The sequence below is a fragment of the Centroberyx affinis genome, unplaced genomic scaffold, assembly GCF_046629955.1.
Source record: "Centroberyx affinis isolate AG114_WGS23_722 - 3 ecotype Tasmania unplaced genomic scaffold, CSIRO-AGI_Caff_v1 ptg002853l_1, whole genome shotgun sequence".
Classification (NCBI taxonomy): domain Eukaryota; kingdom Metazoa; phylum Chordata; class Actinopteri; order Beryciformes; family Berycidae; genus Centroberyx; species Centroberyx affinis.
The window spans coordinates 235,246-253,148 of NW_027280989.1; the positions used below are offsets into that span (position 1 = coordinate 235,246).

At 39.1% G+C, this 17,903-nt stretch overlaps 1 protein-coding gene across 1 annotated transcript; it reads left to right on the forward strand.

Annotated features, from left to right (window-relative positions):
- The first annotated feature begins 444 nt into the window (after window positions 1–444).
- On the forward strand, window positions 445–17,845 carry arih1 (ariadne ubiquitin-conjugating enzyme E2 binding protein homolog 1 (Drosophila)). The gene is made up of 14 exons (XM_071536296.1): window positions 445–857; window positions 4,889–4,956; window positions 5,086–5,233; window positions 6,640–6,732; window positions 6,843–6,898; window positions 8,054–8,120; window positions 8,313–8,419; window positions 9,606–9,648; window positions 10,042–10,113; window positions 10,678–10,808; window positions 12,213–12,270; window positions 12,580–12,840; window positions 15,773–15,885; window positions 15,975–17,845. Exons 1-14 carry the CDS (start codon window positions 573–575, stop codon window positions 16,057–16,059), a joined length of 1,587 nt encoding a protein of 528 aa, XP_071392397.1. The 5' UTR covers window positions 445–572; the 3' UTR covers window positions 16,060–17,845.
- The last annotated feature ends 58 nt before the right edge of the window (window positions 17,846–17,903 follow it).

The following is a 17,903-nucleotide window of genomic DNA, read 5'->3' on the forward strand; positions in this document are numbered from 1 at the left end:
GAATATAGTGATTTTCGTTAGTGCATGGAGCAGATTACTGAGTTATAAAATAGGATACAATTTTATAATAAAGCCTTAGAATGGAATAGTACAAACAAACTCGGTCTTGTACAGTAACATTCGTTATTATTATTTTTTTTATCGTTTAGATTTTTTTAAACGTTGGCCTTCCTTTTCGTGAAAGGGAAGTTGGAAGTGTAACGTTACGAACGTAGCCGCAGGTGATTGATTATAGCGGCTGACGTCTCATATTTTGTTTTCTATTTGTATATTTTTTTTAAATAGGTTCGGGGACACAGTGTACAAAATAAGGACAAACTTTGTGGTATAAGGTATAAATACCATTATTGTTTAAAACATTTTATTTTACAGTCCATCTGACGTAAGATCGTCGTCAGTTGGTGACGCTGTGTCTCTTTGTTGGCTTAGCAGCGGCGACGTTTTGTTGTTATTTTCGCTGCAGCTGAAAAATAGGCTCGGATAATTTTGGTTTTTGTATTGTTCCGCAATCAACATTTCACACACTCTAGACCTTTAGGTGTGCTTGTCACAAGTTGATAACCACCCTAGGAATGGACTCAGACGAGGGTTATAACTATGAATTCGACGACGAAGAGGAGGAATGCAGCGAAGACAGCGCCGAAGAGGAACCCGAGGACGACACCCTGGAGCTCGGAGAGGTGGAGTTGGTCGATCCCGTGGTGGCCGGTGGGGAGCGAGACGAGTGCGGTGAGACTGGTGGAAGTGGCCACGGCCCAGGCCAAGAAGAGGAGGACTACCGCTTCGAAGTTTTGACTGCCGAGCAGATCCTACAGCATATGGTGGAGTGTATCAGGGAGGTCAATGAGGTCATCCAGGTAGGTATTTTAGTATGTCAGCGACAGGAAAGACCGGGGTCCGGGCTTGGGAGAAGCATAAACAGGCCATTAACGTTAGCTTAGCCGCGTAGGAGTAGTTTACTTGCTGGAAGTTTACAGTTTCACAATTAAACGGTGATACAATTAACCTACGATTAAATGTCGATGTTTTTCGGGCTGTCTTTTCCTATTTGTTTGTGGCTCTGAAATATGAAGATATGAACACATTTAGATGTGCACGTAAAATATGGAACAGTTTTCAAACCGATTCCATTCCAGGAAGTAGTCGGATCCCTATTGAGAAGTTGGCAGCTAACCTACGTTTGCTAAGCTAACGTTAACGTTAGCTTGCAAGGTTAGCCAGCTTGCTAACTAGCAAACTAACGTTAGCACCTTTAGACGGAAAGCAGAGTCACGTCAAATAACGTCGTTAGCTATATAGCCAGTTAGTTGCCAACCATTTTATAGACGCCAGTTTGATTATGTAAATTGAGTTAAAGCAATTGTGCAGTTATTGTAACGTTAATTTTATTTTCATGATGGAAGGAAGGCTTGGTCATCGAGTTGGTTAGCATGTCACAAGCTAGGTTAGCTAACGTTAACAAGCTAGCTATGATGACTTAAAAGTTTCTTGACTTGAACCAGATGAAGACGTTTTAATCTGGCTCCAGCTATACATTTCAGTTCACACGCAGTGGAGCCCTTCTTCGCCTCCGCGCAGGCCTCCATTTCCCTCCACATACCTTGTACTTAAATGGTCCAGAATGAAATGGAAAGTGGGCTTTATCCTATCCCATTTAGATCGTGCAAGAAACGCATTCAATTTTTAAGATGGCCACATTACTCTTTTGATAAGTGTCATCGCCAGACTTTAGTTAAGCCTAGAAACATTTCAGAAGTATAATATTAGCACTATGGTTACACTGGTATGAAGACAGTAGGAATAACAGGCATGGAGCTTTCTTCTAAAAAATAGTATTCAGGCCTACTTCATTTTCAGGTTTTTGCAACGCCAAAGAATAACCGTTCACAGTAAATCTACACAGCTGAGTTCTGAACAAGAGTTATTCAAGGAGCTCTTGAGTACAGGAGAGGTGGGCAGACTTGAATGCACTATTCTAGTAAACCACTTTTAATGCTATGCCTTCAGCTGTTGAGAGCAGTCGGTTTTTCCTGGCTTGCGAAGAGACTTGGGAGGTAAAGTTACCAGTGGCTGATGTTTTTTGCATGATGGGGATTTGGAAGATTCTGAGATCACACAGCAAACTTGACAGTCAAAACACGCAGGGGCATTGTTCACATGGGAAATGTGGATCTCTAGGCAAGGAAAGACACTACAAGTTTACAAGCCACATGCAAAGAAAAGATGTATGCCTACAAAATATTTTGCATGACCAGATTTTCCTTTAGGTAGCCAGAAAGGACATCAAGAAGGGTAAAATGAGAAGGAAAAAAAGTTGTGTATATATATATATGCTAGGAGAACCTTGATACAGCCTAATGACATTATGCTTGTTGGTGACCTATTTGGATTTGCCATAACATCACTGACATGGCAATGCTGTACAGAGTGGTGCTTTTTTATGGATCTGTAACATTATGTAAACAAGTCTTATGATCGACATCTCTGTTAAATTTGCAAAAACAAATCGTCAGTCAACTTTAGACAAATGGCCTATTCTGTTTGCCAAATGCGACTTAAGGGGCACAGACACAGCTTAGACTAAGCCAGCAGTAGGCCTGATCAGAAATAGCTTATATAGAACATTAACGCGAAATGGCTTTCATGAATATGGTTAAATTTGGTTTTGTTACTTTTGGATAGCGGAATCTTTTACATGGATGGGTCTGAAGTTTCCTCTGAAAACCTAAAATGGGCTTGATACCCATGAGTATTATTTTTCCTATGGAGAACAAATTGCAGAAAATTGTAGACAACATTGGAAAATATTATTAAGTCTATTCATAAAATTGAAACTGTTCCTGGTGCTGTCTAAAATTGAAAAAGCTGAATTTGAAATTTGGCTTAGAGTTCAGAGGCGTCAACTCTTAATCAGTTAGGCTTGTTGCCTAGTCAGACATTAGGATCTCGGTTGACCAAGACACTAACATTTCGTAATATTCCAAAATCTATGTGTTCTTTCATAAATATCTACTTATTGATTGCATTAATTTGTGAGAAGCAATTTTATAGATTTGAAGGAAAAATGGATTACTCTGCAAAATCCTATCAGGCATATCGGTCCATTAAATATTATTTAGAAGAGAAAATCCTTAAAATAATTTTCTTGGGTCAGATAAATTACACTTCTAGACTGTTCTGCATTTTCACTCTTTGGTCGCAGTTGTTGCTCAGAATTACTGCCTGCTTTCTGACTGCAATAGCCCATTGTCCCCCACTGCCATTGAGCAGCGACCTAACACTATAACTTTCCAAGTAAAGGCATATACTGTTGCATATTTAAATCGGCATCTAAACTATATTGGCCAATCTTTTTATTACAAACTAGGATGAATGGGTATGAACACATGCACTCACAAACAATTGTCCATGCCTGTGAACGCCAAATCAAGCCCTCCTCGCTTAAAAGGCCTTTTTAGGCTAGGGATCGTTTTAGACCTAACTCCATGTCCCTGCTGTCACCCTGCGGTGTCTAGTTTTGGCCTTTTGGTTAGGAAGATAATCATTGTTTGAAAATCAACATGTCAGCTGGTTAAACTTCATTTAACTAAGGAAGGAATGATTGTTTTGGACAATTAGGCCTGGTTCTAGACAAGGCATAAATTAAGCCTGGAGTAAGTATTAATCTAGAATACTTGATCATGCCTCAAAAAGTGTATTTCTAAAACATTGTAAATGCTGATTACGTTTGGATGGTGAAGTACACAACTTGGATAATCAAGGTCTATTCAGACTTGGGTGTGGAAAGTTTCCTTAAACCCTTGAAATGGACTTTGACATACATGTGGTTTGTGTTGTTTGAATGTACTTAAAGTGAGATAACACAAGCCAATCACAGACAATATCAGATGGCATATGGAAATATAGGAAATTAATTGAAATTTTAAAATTGAAATAAATGGATTCTGTACAAAAACTGTAGCCTGTGAAAACCTTTAATCTTTAAAGATTGAAGTCATGGTGTGCATTTTACACTTGTTGGTATTAAGTGATTATGACTGCCCATAGTCCATTTTCCTACACTGTCATTGATCAACAGCATTTATCAGAAGGTAGGTAAGATTGAGGGAAAACAGGAAGACAATTGCACGTAGCCCCCCTCTCCCCTCCCTCTGCTACCCACCAAACTAGTGGCAATTGGCACACAGCTGATTGACAACCAGAAGCCCTCCTGCTCTACAGTTTCCTCAATAGCCACTCAATTTTCTTTGAAAGCAAATAACAGAGCAATGGCACTATCAATATTGCAGAGATTCTGACATGTTATCTTACCTAAATGTTCACCTAAGATGGCGATTTGTTTTAGGTGAATTCAAACAAAACGTCAACTTATAAAACCTACCTACAGAGTTAAAGCCTCTGTAAGTAAGATTTCCACCTGCCCCATTGGAGGTTTAATTTAAGACATTATGTAGTCTTGGAGTAGCTCTAACCTTGCTCTTTTGCAATCTGAATAATTTAACCCACAACAGTTAAATATAGGACTGTTCTTTTAGCAATGTAAAATATTTGATTTGAGTTAGTCCAACTCAAATTGCTACTTTAGTCCGGGACTAGGCCTAATCCATAGATTGGAAACCAGAGTTTTGCAGTTTGCATTCTGCTGTTACACAAATTATATTACAACTTAGAAAAGGAGTAGAATCACCAGAAAAACAGCCTCTCCAGCCTTGTTGTTGCTTGTGTGTAGTTTACCTGAAACACTGGGGAAAGCCCCCCTGTGTGGAAATATCACTTAATGTGCTTTTTCTCTCAATATTAATATTTTAGAGTTAAAATTTCAAGTTGTCAGTGGTGAATGTAAACTTCAGGTTGATATCTGAACAACTGTTTTTTTTCTTTCCTCTAGAATCCTGCAACAATAACACGCATTCTTCTCAGTCACTTCAACTGGGATAAAGAGAAGCTCATGGAAAGGCATGTATCTCTGCAGTATACTCTTTGTTTGTAGCAACAGGTATATTAGGTATATTAGTCCTTTGGCAAAGCACATGCATTGATTTTTCAGCTCTCATGGTGATTTATTTTTTATCTCAATTTATACAGGTATTTTGATGGTAATCTGGACAAGCTTTTCTCTGAGTGTCACGTCATCAACCCCAGTAAGAAATCTCGGACCCGTCCTCCAATCAACACAAGATCATCTGCACAGGACATGCCATGTCAGATCTGCTATCTAAACTACCCCAACTCTGTGAGTTCCATAAACTGGATGGATCTACATTTCACACATCAGCAGACTGTTGCACCAGCTGAACGTGCATTGTGCATTTTAAGTTGACGTGTAAAATATACACTAAACATTTTGTTGAATGTAGTTAGTTTGACACTGAAGCTGTATCTTTGTTCAGTCATCTTTTCATGCTGTTAATTACAGGCCAGTCAGGTATGGATTGCAGCATACATGCAACTGACACATGGCAAGCCAGATGATTGAGTGGAGTGGGAGTGTTTATGTTCATTTGAACATTACTCAGATTCTCACCTCCCACAGTCTCATTTGAGGGCTGGTTGCAGACACGCAACCACTGAAAAATATTTGCAGCTGCTCAACTTTAAGTTTAGTTCTAAACTCCTATGTGGTTGACTGCTGGAGACAGAATTGTAGGTGGGCATAAATATGGGATAGCAGTGAACTTATTACTTATATTTGCTGTACCTCTGAATTGCAGTTTAGGCTTGGGCATTTTTGACTGGACAATCTCATACTGTGTATATTTTTAGGGCCATCAGGAATGCTGGACATTTGCTGTCACCAATAAGTTGGATGACTGTTAGTAATCAATAGTCTCTATTGTGCTATATTCTCTATGGTCAATTAGGCTGAGGCTGAATCCGAGTTGCTCTTTGTTTCATATCCTTATAGTTATTTCAGTGTACACTTTTGTCAGTGGATAAATGGCTGGTGTAAATTTAATGACCACTTACAGTTTTACTATGCTAATATGAGAGCAACTAGAAAGTTTTGCTAATTGTAGATGTTTCACAGATCTCCATTAATCTTGTAAGCTGTGAAAGTCTGGCAAATGTCTTTGAAGGAAGTTGAACACCCACAGGCTTACCTAATGTATTTATGGTAAATCAGATTGTTTTTTCCCCACTATCATTGAAATAGTACTGGCTCCTCATCAAGTTGTCTGATCTTTTTTCATAGAAAATGCTTATCTTTTATTCCAGCTTTGCGTTCTAGTCACAATATGCTCATTCGTTTTGTGAATAGCCTAGTTGAATGTGGTGCAAGTTTGGGGTAGAGCATTTGAGGATCTATTTAGGTCTAGGTCTTATGGCTTTATGTGTCTAGTATGTTATATTAAGTTGTTTCCCCAAGTCAAAAAGAGAAAACAGACTAATTCAGTCAGCAGCCAGATAATACGGTGTGCTACAAATTCCAAAAACCATCAAAGGATTGTTTTAATTGGCCTGTTGAAACAAAAATTGCTCTGTCAATTATTAACTGTGGCTCATTCACCGAGTTTATTTTGACTCTGGTTGGTCTCTAACACAGATGGTATGCCTTGACTTGCCTGGTTACCGGAGGCTCAAATACTTGGTGTAGTGTCTCGTTTGAAATCGGACTGAATATTTCTTCTTCTTCGTCAGTACTTCACAGGCCTGGAATGTGGACACAAGTTCTGCATGCAGTGCTGGGGAGATTACCTGACCACCAAAATCATAGAGGAAGGAATGGGACAGGTATTTACTAAGACATGTCTTCAGCATTCCTCTGCAGGTCAGTCACAGATTAATGTTAGTCTTGTAATAGCTGTCTGACTAATTATTTGCCTTCTGTGGTGTCTTTTCAGACCATTTCTTGTCCCGCTCATAGTTGTGACATTTTGGTTGATGACAACACAGTCATGTGAGTATCTGTTTACACTTGTATCTGTTTTGATGTGTTGTTGCCTGTTGGTCAGCAATGATCAGAATTCGTAGATGTGACAAGGCAATTTTGGTAATGAAAAAGAGCAACTAAACAAAAGTGACTTCTAGTGTTTTTACTTGTGTCATGTTCACTCACAATAGAATGTACTGAGACAGAAGAAGGTCACTTAGATACATTAAACCATTTGACAAGGGCTCTTTTTATTTTCACATATCCGTAATTTAATCAGGTAGTTTCATTGAGATCAAGATCTTTTTCAAGAGGTCTTTAAAAGAAAAAATGAAAAAGAAAATGCACTCGATACAGTCAGCAATGTTGCAGTCAGCAACATAGAGGGACATGCATTATAAAAAGCAATTGCAAACAGGGAAAATGTGATATATCATTGTTTTAGAACCAATGAGGGGGATAAGAATGTTCCCCATTAATTTCAATGCTTGTCAGACCTGCTTGCTGTATTTACACCTGCCATCTGTAATATGTTTAACAGGAGTATCAGTTTTAAATGGCGGATTTGGCATTATTATGACACTTTACAAATAAAAATATAGTTATTGGTATAGGATTTTGAAGTGAGGCCTTGGCACTATATTTCATCCTAGATGTTGCACAGCCTGTAGTGTTTGGAAACAAGCCCCCATACTGAAAACATGTTTACTAATCTCTTTCCCCAGCTGTAAGGCTGACAGTAATTGTCTTAACCTACATCTTGATCTCACCAGCTAGCAAGATGGTTGCTAATGTGTTGTTAGTTTAGCAGGCACTGTGCAACAAACACTAAACCATAAGCCTCCCACCACACCAGAAATTGTGTAAACAAATGCTGGGGATCAAGATTTTATTTCAAGCAAATTTAAAACCCATGTATTTGGCACCTTTTTGTTCCCTCTTGTCAGTCACCTACGCTCTTTCTTTTGTAGTTATTACACAATTAGAAATGGCTGTTGTCAATATAGAGTCTACTTACAGCTTTACTGCATTGGCATTAGAGCCACCACAGAAAATTACATTAGCTTCTGTAGTTGACTGTCTGGAAGGTATACACTGAATATGCAGGGGAGAAACAATTGCCAAAACCACACATTCTATGTAATGAAGGCTGATAAGTATTTGTTTTGACTTTCCCTATAGGCGCCTCATAACAGATTCAAAAGTGAAGTTGAAGTACCAGCATTTAATTACGAATAGTTTTGTAGAGGTAAGTTTGTTGAATTTTATTTCCCCATGAGTCTGTTGAAATAGAAAATGAAACATTAAATCATGTTCAGGTGTTAGCTTATCCTGCATACACAATTTTGTAAAAAACATTGGACCACTAGACTACTTACATGAACGTATGCCCTTCATGAAGCTATGTGTTGTAATTCCATCTCTAATCACTCCTTTTAAGTGCAATCGACTGTTAAAGTGGTGCCCTGCACCGGACTGCCATCACGTTGTCAAAGTCCAGTACCCAGACGCCAAGCCCGTGAGGTGCAAGTGTGGCCGTCAGTTCTGGTAAGGGAACTTCTTAAACAACCTCATGGCTGCGTATCAGACTGCAGATGACAGACCTCTCCGCAAAAGTATCCTGGCACTTCTGTTATGCTTTGGAAAACAAAAGAGTTTGCGTGCGAGCCAAGCCCAGGCTTCCTATGCCAAGCCTATGCCACGGTAGAACTGCCACCCACCATCTCCTTATGAGATGCTGCTAAAGCAGGCATCTCTGGGATCCTGGTTTACTGTTGCCAGTTCATACCTAATCCCTGCATCGAGAACTTGGAAAAGACATACACAGATTCCCAATGCATGCTGGGGGAACACACGCACACACACACACACACACCAGTGAATAAGCAGGATGGAATATGGGAAAGTGAATGAATGAATAACACAGATTACTTGGAGTCATCTCGACATTCACCGTGTAATTCTGTGGAGTGATAAGTTTAACAGGTTGCACTGTATATAGCTTGTTCTTGGTGTGTTTTCAGAACATGGGCATATTAAAGCTGCTCCTCTGTTGTAGTTGCAGGTAATGAAAATGGAGAATGCATTTTCAAAATGGCTTGTGCATCTGAGAGCATTCTCTGTCAGTTTTCATTATGTTTTCGAGTTGTCTGTACGTACGTGCGTCCGTCCCATTCTCGTGTACACGATATCTTAGGAACACCTTGAGGGAATTTCTTCAAGTTTGGCACAAACGTCCACTTGGACTCAAGGATGAACTGATTAGATTTTGGTGGTCAAAGGTCAAGTTCACTGACCTCACAAAAGACATTTTTGGCCATAACTCAAGAATTCATGTGCTAATTATGACAAAATTTCACACAAATGTCTAATAGAACAAAATGATGAAGTGATAACATTTTATATCCAAAAGTTCAAAGGTCAACTTCACTGTGACATCATAATGTTTTGCTTACCACTGTAGCTGAGAAAACGATCTTGGGTCATTCTACAAAAACGGTGGAAGTGCTGTGACTTACTTTTGCAGACACCAAAATCCTTTAAGTTTGAACTAATAATCACATTAATTATATATGTTCAATAAATAAAGACTTTCCTTGCAATGATAAAACAAAGTTTATTGGCGGAGGCATACAACCGCGAGACGGTTATTTCTAGTTTTAAAGCAGTCCTGGTAGGTATTAGAGATTCTGTGAATTTGGTTTTTAACTTTTTGTGCCTCTTGCTGTTGCAGCTTCAACTGTGGAGAGAACTGGCATGATCCTGTCAAGTGTAAGGTATGGTACTGCGGAATGCATTTAAAGTATCTTGCCAGAAAATGCTTGTGAATAAAGTACAGTTTTTAAGCAGCCCCAATGGATTATTTCATTACCTTACAAAAAAGTTAACCTCTCCGCTATTTTTCCAGAATTTTGAGTGAAATAGTTGTGTTTAGATAGCATGCATTGTTTGAACAAGGAGCAAGAAAGCAGACTGCCACCCTCCCACTCACTTTGCTAGAGGACTCTCATGAGACCTGCCTTGTTATTGCAGAAGCAGCTCTGGCAGCAACAAAGCATGCCTATAAGCCCCTGTGTAAAACTGAGACACTGACACACTTGAATGTTAATACACAATTAAAAAGGGCTAAAAGTGGCTATTTCTTACTCTTGTTTTAATTTGTTTTGTAGTGGCTGAGGAAGTGGATTAAGAAATGTGATGATGACAGTGAAACTTCAAACTGGATTGCAGCAAATACTAAGGTACGGAAGTAGTTTATTAGCATAGTCCAGGGTTTACTTCCCCCACTTGCCCGGTCAGTAGGGCCATATTCGGTTGGCCCCAAAGAAATTTCCATTGTTTGTGATCAAAAAATGTAATTTGTTTTTAACATTTATTAATTTTAATGCTTCTCACTACATCTGACTTCAGCATTTGTTTTGTCACCTACCGTATAAGTATCTCATATCCAGGGCCACAACATGAGTCATACAGTTTAAAAAAACAAAAAGGGCAAATGGAAATAAAAAACGGGATTGTACTGTCACTTGCAAAGATGCTCCTAAATTTGATGACACATTGGCATGCTAATAATTTGGGATGAATGTGGGCACCTTAGAGCCATCATTATTGTTGGACCATGCATCGTCCCTCCCCTTTTAACTTTTACTTTTGTGTTTTCTTGCTTTGTTTCGTTTAAATTGCTCTGTGCTTTTACTGTTTTTTGTTTTTTTTTACATTTTGTTTTTGTCTTATCCTTTGTAAAGCAATTTTTAACTGTGCTTTGAGAAGTGATATACAAATTTTGCCTCTGCCTCCCTCAACAGGAGTGTCCAAAATGCCATGTGACCATCGAGAAAGATGGTGGCTGCAATCACATGGTTTGTCGGAACCAGAACTGCAAAGCTGAGTTCTGTTGGGTCTGCCTGGGTCCATGGGAACCCCATGGCTCAGCCTGGTAAGTGATGGTGGCTAATACTTTAACTTTAACCAAATTTAGCTGCGTCGTGCCCAGTGTGGAGTACAGTGGCTTCCATATTGTAGCTGTAACAGTAGTATTAACTAGGGTGATGTGGACCCAGGTAATATGTTTTTTCAATGTCACAATATTGAAGAGTTTATTTTTGATGTTTACAAGGTATGCGTGTTATGGGATGTGTAATGAAAATCTCCTGTCAAAGTGAAGTAGCAAGTTAAATCTTGCTAATAAGATTTCTAATTTAGAAATGTTCCAGAGTAGTTAAATGTAGTATTAGCTCACTTGGAACATTACATAAATTTAGCCTACAAATGAAAATATATTAATCTGTCAAAATCAAATATCACTTCATCTATCCTGTACTAGGCTACAGCATGTGTGTCCTTGTCACAGACATGAAATGCAAAGTGTCATTTGTGACATTTCATATCTCAGATACTCATTTGACATCTGTCAGACATTCTTGATTTGTTTTACACGAGGAGGCATGAAAACTGTTCATATTTTCAAGCAATAGTGAAGCTTGTTAATTATACAACAGGTAGTTCCGACCAAGCAATCTGATTGGTCAACTAGACATTTAGAACGTGATCAAATTAGCATGACAGCACACCTAGCCGTGCTCATCACTAAAAATATTACTCCGCCATATATTATTATACAATATATTTAAATATAACTGTTAAGTCTTGATGTTACTAGACACTCTGGCATCCTCCATCAGCTGTGCTGGTGAGTCGGTGACACGGCGCTACTAGCTTAAAAATATATGTGAAGTTCGCGGACGTAGTAGCTAAATCTGTCCATGGAAAAATTATTTTTTCAGCAGATATCTTAGTTACAACAAGATTGAGCTAGCAAGGCAGTTTTGTGTTTATATGTGTGGTATTTATTCAGTTTGGGTAATCCCACGATCTCTAGAAAGCATTAGCTCAAGTTGGCTGGCTGACTCAACAGGGACTAGAAATCATCTCTGTTGCTAGGTCGTTACTAAGAGTAGTAAACTAGGTTTCATTACATAGGAGTCAACTGATGTGACTGATTGTTTTCCAGTTATTAGTCAGACCCCATGTATTTCCAGGGAAACGGAGATAACACTAGCAAAAAGTTTTTTATTTTGAGAGCGAATTGCCCCACAATATGAATACATTTTGATTGTATCTTTTATTTTGTTGGTAACTGTTGTATAATCGCAATATTACACTTGAGGGTGAGCTTTACCGTCATTATTGGCACGACAGTGATGTGGTCAGGACTGAGGCGCTTGCGCCGAGGTCCGTAAGCATGGTTGAAATTATTGCTTAATTACACTGCTTAAAAATGATATGCTCCTGGAAAATATTGTTCTGTGTCAATGGTTTTTTCTTGGTTGTGACTTTTTAGGTACAACTGCAATCGCTACAATGAAGATGACGCCAAGGCAGCCAGAGATGCTCAAGAGGTAATACTTGATAGTCAAAATGATACCATGACATTTTTTAATTTTCCCTAAAATGGCACTTTTTGGGAAACGACGAATGCAAGTTTGTTTTCACACTGTGTCTGTTGAAAGGAAAAATGAAATCAAATTCAGTATGTCCGTTTTCCCACTGTTTGTTATATTCACATGCTTCAGCATTGTAGGCAACACGCCTGTTGTCACTTGCAATAACGTTTTGCTGCTGTCAGTGTAGACCATGTGCTGATGAGTGTCCTGTGGAGGGCAGCACCATTTCCATTGTAATTAAAGCCAATTTCATGCTCTCCGCAGCGCTCCAGGGCAGCCTTGCAGAGGTACCTCTTCTACTGCAACCGCTACATGAACCACATGCAGAGCCTGCGCTTTGAGCACAAGCTCTATGCTCAGGTCAAGCAGAAGATGGAGGAGATGCAGCAGCACAACATGTCCTGGATTGAGGTGCAGTTTCTGAAGAAGGCCGTGGATGTGCTGTGCCAGTGCCGCTCCACCCTCATGTTCACCTATGTCTTTGCCTTCTACCTCAAGAAGAACAACCAGTCCATTATATTTGAGGTACTATAAAATGTAAATTGTTGTCTTGAACATCATGAGCGAGAGCTAATGGTGCATGATATGAGTAACTGAAGCTTGTTAACCATTAACATAATCATCTGTACAGTAGTCAAAGTGTTATAAAATGTTCCCCATTTATGGGGAATGGAGATCGATTAATTCACCATCATTTAATGGTTAACTAACAGCTAATTGACTAGTTACGTTCCAACATTGCTTATTAATAGTAAATAATAGGCCTATTGTAGCGTGTAGAGTTGAAAATATCGAATTTAGAATTTAGTAAAGGTATGGAAATATGAAACTTTGATCAAGATATCAAATTACACTCGTAGGGGCACCACCTTCATAGATGAGGAAAAACAGACCTTTACTTGGCTATACTAATCAGTCATCAATCTGAGGATCATGAGATCTTTTCAGTTCAGGGATTACTTTTCTCTGCAGAGAAGGAAATACAGAACAACCAACTTTATAGTGAATGAATACATTTATTAACTACCTACTAGACAAACAAACAAACCATGTAATACATGAAACGGGTGAAATATGTGACAGATGGTAAACCAGAATAAAACACTAAACTACAGGTTGGATAATGAAATGACAATGAAATAAAATGAGAGTGAAATGAAAATGGACTGAGGAGGAAAGAAAAATTGGAATGAAAATGAAATGAGAATTAGGGATAATTATTGGCAACAGTAAATAGTGTTATGTCAATTTAGATCAATAAACCGGAGGAATGAGGCGGGTCGCTCTAAGGGATCAATCAGACTATACTAACTTTCCTGATTGGATTAAGTGATAATTTTAGTAAAGCTTCTGCATCAACTCAGCAGAAAGACATGGAAAATGTTTCAGCCTACTTTCCGGGTCCATCAGGAGGTTTCGACCGTGTCGAAGCTGGTTTCCCGAAGATCAGCGAGTCTGGTAAGCTCGGCAATAGTCGGGTCGCCTGGCAACGGCAAACAATGGAGTTGGAGCGGGTCTTTTGAAAAAGACGCTCTTTCAGGTGGATGTCCTTGCGACTGGCTTTCCGCTGTCGACCAGACTCCAGGCAGGATGGAGCAGGAGGCTTCGGCATGCTGGTCGGTTGTCAGCTGAGAGTGTTGACTGGAGCTACTGGCTTCTCTAACTTTTACTAATTTACTTTTACTAATTAATGGATTAACAACGCGTTCTTAAAATAACTTTATAACAGTCTTCGTGGTTCTGGTGATGATATCTATTAAAAAGTGAGGCTCAACTTCATAGTATAAATGGCTTGTAAAAAGGCAGGATCACATTAGTGACAGAGTAGCTACAAGGCAGCGAGATCTGAATCTCCGCTCGTCCTAAGTCTTGGCTTGTTGGTCTTGGAGTTGGTGTCGGCGTTCGTGGCCTCCGGCATAGAGCTCGGGGCGTGAAGCGCACAAGGTGACAAAGTACTCACAGTTTTATAGTTTTTCCAAATTCCAAGGCGGGGTTTTGCAGTGTAAAAAGATACTTTGCGCAGTTTTGGAGATTCCGCCTACATTTCTTTGTTCTGGAGACAGGCAACGCCTGTGATAAGACAGAGAGACACATGAGGATACCTACTAAGGATAAGGATAACTACTTTAGTAACTAGCCTATGTAATGATAAAGTTTTAGAATAACGCGTTTGGATTTTACATACTCAACCAATTACTGTTGTCGATCGGTGAACATTATGAAACCTGTAAACAAACACTTATGGATTGCATAAAACCATTACATGAAACATGATTAGACAATACAACTTTCACTGTTCAAACTTTGCTGTGAACTGAGTTGTTTTAGCAGAATAGCCTAGATACATACTTTATAATCTTAATATTTAAATCACGAATACATAGTAGCTTTGGTGGTTGATATAGGGAAACAATGAAATAGAACATAATTATCGATGTGGGGGCCAAGAATAGGTAAATATAATCAGACCTTAGGTAGCAGTGTGGTACCACTGGAATAACTGGGTCCAACTATTGGGAAGATAATTAAAACACTTAAGCATATATGATTAACCAATTTATTATAAAATTCACACTATTCTTAAAACTCATTGGAGACATTAGGAAATACAAAGTAGAGAAGAGGACTAAACCAAGAATGAAAAGAATTTATGGATTTACGACTTTTATGGCTCTATCCAGAAAGGTGGGGGTTTCTTACAGAACTAAAAAGAGAAGGGAGAAAGCAATTCCTGATCCTTTTGGTAACATGATACAAAACACATTACATTTAATTATCTAATGTGACTAATTGTCCAACATCAATTCAATAGAACTCAGTCTTCTGGTCCAGATAAAAAGAAATCTTATTTTAATTTGTGAGTTTGTGTGTGTGAGGGAGATCCTGGTCTGCAGTCTGATGTGGTTTGTAGATAAAACTTGTAAATTTCAGAAGAGTTGTCTGATTGGTGGAGGAGATCCCCCCTTAGTCTTGGTCAGCGTCAAGGTGACACTTTTGTAGCTTTAAAGGTGAAGGGTCATTTTTGTTCTGGGAAAGAATGTTACTCAAGGGTCCATTTTGAGCTGTGGAGACCTGGTTCTGCTACATATAGAGTAAATGATTTAATCACTAATAAATGACAATTGTTAACTAATTAACTTAAATGCTGGATTTCATTAACCTTAGTGATCCTTGGGCTAAGGGCTGTCCGGCCACCAAATTTCAGCCAAATCCATTTGTAAGTTTTTGAGATGTCTTGCTAACAGACAGACGAATGAAAACATAACCTCCTTCCAAGTTTGTTGGCCAAGGTAACAACTTTTCAGTGGTGTATTAGAAGAAGAGTTTACTAATCATATTTCCTCAGGCAGGTTGCACCAAAGTTTAGGGCGCCTGATCACAAATGGCCAATCAAGTCTTTTTAATCTAGACTGTGACACAGAATAACATGGTCTGTCTTATTCTTGTGTGTTATCAGAACAACCAGGCAGACCTGGAAAATGCCACTGAGGTGCTGTCTGGCTACCTAGAGCGGGACATCTCCCAGGACTCCCTGCAGGACATCAAGCAGAAAGTACAAGATAAGTACAGGTGGGTTAAGGAAGCACCGCCAACACTGTCTGCCTCCGTTCAGTCAGTGTGTTCTTGGTCTCTAACGAGCTTCTCTTGTGTGTGTGTAGATACTGTGAGAGCAGGCGAAGAGTGCTGCTACAGCACGTGCATGAAGGCTATGAGAAGGACCTGTGGGAGTACATTGAGGATTGAGGACACGTCCCCATGCAACGGACTCTTGAGTATCTTGACAAACTAGAGCGCTGATGCAATTTAACAGGGCAGCACGGGCCTTCTGCCGCCTCTCCTTTGGCAAACCAACCACTTTTGCATCATTTTTCCTGGATTTGTTTAACAAAATCTTCAAAGTAAATTATATTTAAATAAAAAGGTAGAGTAATAAAGATTAAGTGTACTACAGTATTGTTAGCAACAGAGTGGAGTCTGAGAAAGCAGAAAATCCATCTAAAACAAATACATCCTCTTGGCTTGTATTGTAACACCTCCCCTGAACTATCTTATTTTCCTGTTTTTTTTTTTTTTGTTTTTTGACTTTTTTTATTATTTTTTTTTGCATTAGTGTGAAAATGTTTTCAACACAGCTTTAATTGTCCTGGCCATGTCTGCTATATGTGGTGAGATCCTTGTCTGGGTGGCTGAATGTTGATAGGCTGATTTCAAAGGGGCAAAGACATTTCGGGGGGAAAAAGAAGAAAAAAACATCAAAAAGAACAAAAAAGCAAGTCTGTATTTTTCAATTTGTAAATAATCCATATGCATGGAAGTTAAAGAGCAAGAGTGGCACGTGTTTGCATAATTTTTAAATTTAGAAATATTTATTCTTTACCAATATTCAAAAAGGTGTACATTTGCTGTGTAGGTTGAGTCTCTCTACCCCCCCGCAATGGAGTGTGGGAGTTTGGAGGTCTTTGGCATTAAGGCAAAACCCCCATATCATCCTCCATCTCTACAGAGCGGTGCACAAGTTACACCTTATCAGTAACTCTAAATGGGGACTGATAGAAAGGGTTAATCTTACTTGCCAAGTGATGAGATATCGGACTCAGTAAAAGTGCACAGCAGGTTTAGAAAACCAAGAGGAAAAAAAACTAAAATTTATAGGTGAGGTGGAATGCACCGGCCCTGTCTCCCTCTATGCTAACCTTTTTGCTGTACCCTCTCTTAGTTGTTTTTAGAGATGTTTAACATTTAAGAACATTACTAATTATTTACAAGAGCCAAACTGAGTGACATTCACTCATTTGTTTTTTGTTTTTTCTCTTTCCCGACGTGGCTTGAGGTAGCCCTCTTTAAGCTCAGCTTGCACCTTGGGGATTGAATGAGGGTAATAGAATGTACTGACAGCACAGCTTTCTAGTGCTGGTAATTGGGCTGGATCACTGTCAAACAGGGTCAGGCATTTGCATCAGACGAGCAGGGAATACTTGGATGGCATGGGGCTGATGATGGCCATGCTTCTTTGAAGAGATCTCTTACCTTGCAGTCTGAACATTGCTTTAAACCAAGCTACATAGATGGACTTGCGCGAGCCTTAGACAGATGAGGAATATAGGGCAAACTTCTGAGGGTTGTAGGACTGTTTTATAACGCTGTTATGCTTTTGCATTCAAGACTGTGTTTTCGCACATAGGTTGAGGATTTGACATTGAAATGTCAGTGCCCCTCCAGGTATTGCATTGTTCTGTGTGGTGGTTGCTCTGGTTGTCAAGCTCTCTGCTTGTAAATGCTCGCATATGTCTCTGCACTATAGCAGTCTTCACAAGATTGACTGGAGGGGACATGAATATACAGCTACTGGTGCAAGTCAGAAGATGACACCAAAGTGTCAGCCATCATAAAAACACATCCTTTGCCCCAGTTTCAGATCTTTGGGGAATTCTCTCCCAAATGCTTCTTATGTGTTCAACAAACTATTATTTTATCCTAGCAAAATTATAAACTGTATTGTTTATTTGAATAAATGTCATGAGAAATCTCATTATTGGGAGTACTGTGTGAGTCATTAGAATAGGCTTGGTCTCAATCATATGAATTAC

Excerpts from the sequence above, each read along its gene's own strand:
- arih1 (XM_071536296.1), top strand. The coding sequence starts at position 573 with ATGGACTCAGACGAGGGTTATAACTATGAATTCGACGACGAAGAGGAG. Across the intron at positions 4,957-5,085 it reads AAAGAGAAGCTCATGGAAAG|GTATTTTGATGGTAATCTGG; the intron begins GCATGTATCTCT and ends CAATTTATACAG. Across the intron at positions 10,114-10,677 it reads GGATTGCAGCAAATACTAAG|GAGTGTCCAAAATGCCATGT; the intron begins GTACGGAAGTAG and ends CTCCCTCAACAG.